Source organism: Setaria viridis, chromosome 5 (genome assembly GCF_005286985.2).
Source record: "Setaria viridis chromosome 5, Setaria_viridis_v4.0, whole genome shotgun sequence".
Lineage (NCBI taxonomy): Eukaryota > Viridiplantae > Streptophyta > Magnoliopsida > Poales > Poaceae > Setaria > Setaria viridis.
This window is the reverse complement of record NC_048267.2, coordinates 3,213,752-3,218,829: the sequence shown is the minus strand read 5'-3', so window position 1 is coordinate 3,218,829 and position 5,078 is coordinate 3,213,752. Positions and strand designations below refer to the sequence as shown.

General features: G+C 47.2%; 1 protein-coding gene and 1 pseudogene across 1 annotated transcript; one reads left to right on the top strand and one right to left on the bottom strand.

Annotated features, from left to right (window-relative positions):
* The first annotated feature begins 228 nt into the window (after nucleotides 1-228).
* Nucleotides 229-1,819, top strand: LOC117858127 (expansin-A11). Its single transcript, XM_034741133.2, has 4 exons — nucleotides 229-377; nucleotides 461-595; nucleotides 707-1,016; nucleotides 1,098-1,819. Exons 2-4 carry the CDS (start codon nucleotides 475-477, stop codon nucleotides 1,399-1,401), a joined length of 735 nt encoding a protein of 244 aa, XP_034597024.1. The 5' UTR covers nucleotides 229-377; nucleotides 461-474; the 3' UTR covers nucleotides 1,402-1,819.
* Nucleotides 1,820-3,561: 1,742 nt separating this feature from the next.
* LOC140222696 (uncharacterized) lies at nucleotides 3,562-4,831 on the bottom strand (annotated as a pseudogene).
* Between the last annotated feature and the right edge of the window lie 247 nt (nucleotides 4,832-5,078).

Genomic DNA, 5,078 nt, shown 5'->3' with positions numbered 1-5,078 from the left:
TACAGGTGCCCCCCGAGGCCCCCAACTGAGCAATTTGCCCATGTTACCAGTTTACTTTTCCCGCCCAAACATTGCCCACATACAGCCGAATCTTTTGTATGTTCGGAAATCGGAAGTAGCAGTGACAAGTGGGCCTTACCACTGGTCTGAGTTTAGACTTCAGATTGTAGAACATGCAGCAATATCTCTCTAATAAAATTTGCATAAGAAAAGAGAGATTCCTTCGTACACGTCGCACTTGCCTTCCCGCGGCTTCCAATGCAGTAAGCGCCTATATATGTCCGCCCCAGCTTCCTCCTACCATCCTGTGCACTCGCACTGCAGCAAGTTGAGCCGTCAGCAACAGCAAGCCTAGTGGTGCTCATCTAGCGCTGCAAGTACGTGAGTGCAAATCCCTAGCTAGATCTCTCTATCTTTCTTGTTGGTTGCCTCTGCTAACTCGCTTGTTGATGCTTTTTAGAAGGACATACTATAATGGAGTCCCTAGGCTTGCTGGTTCTTGCCCTCGCCGCCGTGCTCAAGCTCGCCGGCGCCGACAGCTGGAACAGCGGCCGCGCCACGTTTTACGGTGGCATGGACGCTTCCGGCACTATGGGTGAGCACTGAGTTCGCACACATTGCCCACAGATAGATACTGATGAAATCATGTTTCAGCAGCTCATTACATTACTGGATACTGATGTTCATTTTTGTGACGATGGCGCAGGAGGAGCGTGCGGCTACGGTAACTTGTACAGCACGGGGTACGGGACGAACACGGCGGCGCTGAGCACCGCGCTGTTCAACAACGGGCGGAGCTGCGGCGCGTGCTTCGAGATCCGGTGCTCCGGCAGCGGCAGCTGCCTGTCTGGCTCCGCCCTGGTGACGGCCACCAACTTCTGCCCGCCCAACTACGCGCTCCCCAACAACGACGGCGGGTGGTGCAACCCGCCGCAGTCGCACTTCGACCTCGCCGAGCCGGTCTTCACCAAGATCGCCCGCCCCAGCGCCGGCGTGGTGCCCGTCCAGTACAGGAGGTTTGCACCGCCGACAGTAATGGCCGGTCAATGCTTGTCAGACACTGAATGAATGGTGTTGATAAATTTCGGTGTGCGCAGGGTGGCGTGCGGGAGGCAGGGCGGCATCCGGTTCACCATCTCCGGCCACTCCTACTTCGTGCTGGTGCTGATCACCAACGTCGGCGGCGCCGGCGACGTGATGGCGGTGTCGTTGAAGGGGTCGCAGACGGGGTGGCAGTCTATGAGCCACAACTGGGGCGCCAACTGGCAGAGCAACGCCCTGCTCGACCGCCAGGCGCTGTCGTTCCAGGTCACCGCCAGCGACGGCCGCACCGTCACGTGCCCCAACGCCGCGCCGAGCGGCTGGAGCTACGGCCAGACCTTCTCCGGCAACCAGTTCTAGCCGGCGCCGGCCGCCGGCCACGGTTAGCAGCAGCGCGTGCGCGTCGCCGGAGGAGGGCTCTGTTTTGAAGCAGCTCGCTCGAGAGCGGCAAAAGGTCTCTGCTCTGCTGCTGTGCTCTGGTTGCGGTAGTTACGGACTTGTGACTTTTACGTTTTTGCGACTCGCAAGGCGTGTGCGCCTTCGCCAGCCGCCGAAGATGGGGCTCGGGGCGTTTTTAACTTGAGCAGGCGTATGCTTAGCGGGGACGCTTTGATTAGTCGGGGGCTTGACGCTTGAGCTCTGATGACAAATAATTAATGGCTGGTGGCTGTGGTGATGAGCAGAAATTAGCGGGCTCGTCACCCGCGCCGTGTACCACGTGATTGCATCTCTGCTTGCTTGAATCAATGGATTGTGTTTGGGAGTTTAGCTTAGTAAATTCTTCTCTTTGTATGTTCATCACTACAGCGTTTCCTGCTAACTTGGTATGTGTTCCAGACATTCAGTGAAAGAAAGAAAATTATGTAGTCATCATGTGAACAACGAGCAAAGGGAAAACATTGGATGGATCATGGATCCAGTGACCAGAAAAGGGAGGGGCTGAATCCAATAAGAATTGGAATGTGGCTTCTTATTGTTATTATTCATAGAAAAGAAAACAACAAAAAAAGAATCGAAGAAGGTTAAGCTTGGTTACTGAATTAATCGGAGACCAAAGCAATCAAGAGTCCATGGGACCAAAGCACGATACAGGCTTCATAGTGATATTTTGACTTACAGATTTTGTAAAAGATATTTTATTTCAAACAGAGGAAGTTATATACCACGAAAGTATTTTGCATAATAAATTTAGTATCATCAATCATGTGTGTCAATCCGTGTAACTTTTCAAATATTAATGCTCCAAGTATAAGTTTGGCCGACTAAAATCCAAAAATGGCCTACATTTTCAATGGAATCAGATATAGAAAATAGAACAACTAGTGGTATAATGTTTACTTACTGGGTCATAGACCATAACTGTTGATAAATAGGCCATGTGAATCCTGCTCAAGCAGGAGTATTTACTGTTTGGGTAAAGTATATTTTACACTTACCTTTAATTTGCCAAATTTTGAATTTTAGCCTTAAACTCCGAAATGTATATAGTGCCATTGATCTTTTAAGTGAGCGGCAAAGCATATCGCCTTGACGCCTTGTAGTGTTACACACTGCAAATTATATCACAAATGCATCAACTTTATTTTCAGTGATAATCATGTATAAGTAACATTTGTATAGATGCTCCATGTGAATCTGGTTTGCAGTTTCCTTTTGATGAAGAGGTCGAGGAGGTCAATGTGGAGAGAGAGAGAGACGGACGTAACACGGCTTCTCCCTCGCAGAGCCGGATCCGCCGTTGCTGCTCTGCCTCCGCCGCGCCCTCCATATCCGCTGCTGCTCCGCGCACATCCCGCTTGCCCCTCCGCCTCCATGCTCCCACACTACTGCCGCTGCTCGTTGCCCTGTTGGCCGCCACCGCGCCTCGCCCCGCCACCACTCCTCACTACAAGCACGAGGTGAGGGGCGAGAGGAGGGGGAACGAGAGGGGGGCAGCAAAGGTGGAGCGCCGACAGTTGGAGAGAGAGAAGAAGAGGGAAGAGAAGGGAAGAACATGGGAGAAAGACGGGATCTGGATGAGCGAGGGGGAGAGAGGGGTGCGGATAAGTGTGGGGACTAGGGAGGGGGGAGGGGCAGACGGGAGAGGGCCAAAGGGGAGTGGTTGAGGGTGCTGGACTCGAGTTCTATTAAAATCGCAATCTATAAAAATTTCAGGTCCGCAAACCCTATCACCGCCGGTTTGTATTACGAGCCGGCGGTGATAGGATATTATCAACACCAGATCAGCTTAAAAACCGGTGGTGATAATTTATCACCGCCAGATCGCTGAAAACCGGCGATGATGGGTCGGCGGTGATGGCATTTTTTCTAGTAGTGCATGTGCTTTTGTTTGCCTTCTAATGTCAGTTGCTAGGTTGTAAGTATGTTCCTAGCTAGATCCACTATATTTTGGTAAGTAGTGTCGGCCCAGCCGTCTACCCATGACAGTAGTTACTTCAATAAGTAAAATAGGAGTGTCACTAATTAGGAGTACAAAGGTCATACTTGACCATAACTGTCATATAAGTGAAATACAATGTATCAAGTCCTCCTTACTATGTAATGATCCCACATCCGGCGTCCTATGTCATCTCGCTTTTTGTTTCCAGCTTCTCTAGAGTTGTTGAATGCTTGTATATCACCATTATAACTCTGGTCTCCATTTGGAACATCAATAATCTGGTCTGGATCAATCTCCATATTAGAATTATTTGGCCACAACATATCTCCATTGTGTAGGTGTATGAAGTTGTGTAGAACACAGCAAGCAACAGATATGTCAACTTGTTTATTAACTATTGTGAGCCAGTCCTGAGTATAGGAAACCTCATTTTTAATATACCAATTGCCCTCTCAATATGATTTCTGAGCTGTGCATGCTGAAGATTGAACAACTCCTTGTAATTTTGTGGCTTTTGATTAGCTCTTTCTTATTCCTGTAGATGATATCTTGTCCCACGATATGGTGCAATAAATTGTGTTGTGTTTGCATAACCAACATCTACAAGGAAAAATTTACCAGGTGGCACTTGAAAACCATGGTTAAGTGCATCATGTAGAACTCTTGCATCCGAAGCTGATCCCTCCCAGCAGGCATGCACATGTACAAATTTCATATCAAAGTCACATGCTAGCATAACATTTTGGGATATGGTTTGCTTTCTATTCCGATATGGTTCTTGTTGATCTAATGGAAGAAACATTGGTACATGAGTGCCATCAATACTGGCGACAGAATCCTACATGAATAAAATGATACAATCTTTATACAGTAGTTTGACTTCCTGAAATTAAAATAATCAAATAAAGTATTTGTTCATACCCCAAAGAAGGGATGGAATTTTGGTTTTCTCACGATCTGATGTGGATGTAGGGAAGGTGAGCGTATGTATATGCATGTAAGCTATGTACCTGCATCAAGCATAGCTCCAAAATGCTGACTTATTGTTTCTCCACTGTGTTGAAACTCATACTGCAAGGTCTCATTACTTGCATTTTTTGCTAGTGCATATAAGAATATAGCAACTTGATCTTCTACTGAGATAGCTCTTGTATTAGCAAGTAGTTGTTTCTCTTGCAACTTATGAACCAGAGCATGAAAAACATGAACTTCCATACGAAAGTTCCTTTTGCATAGACTCTCATGTCCTGTTAAGATTTCATTAACATGGCAAGCCCCTGGTAGCTTGGATGTATGAATGGGTTTCTTACTAGATGATGGGTGTGATGAACTTCCTTCTATGGTAGGGAGAACAAACAGCATGAACTCATCTTTATTTTGTGATCGATGATGATAGTTTGGGTCCATGGCAATCAGCAATAGAAAACCAAGAAGGGATACTTAAGTTTACTTTTGGTTTGTTCTACAGGTATCTAAGGCCTGATTTCTAGGAGAGATGAAACATGAAATAAATTGCAAATCATTGTATGCATAATACTAATAAAGAAAAGTTAAGTAATGAGACTTATGACTTACCAAATGAAGTGGCTGTCAAATCTCTTGCGATGCAACATGACGAGCAGCTGTGGTGATGAGCTAGTTGTGTTGGGTCTTTGCA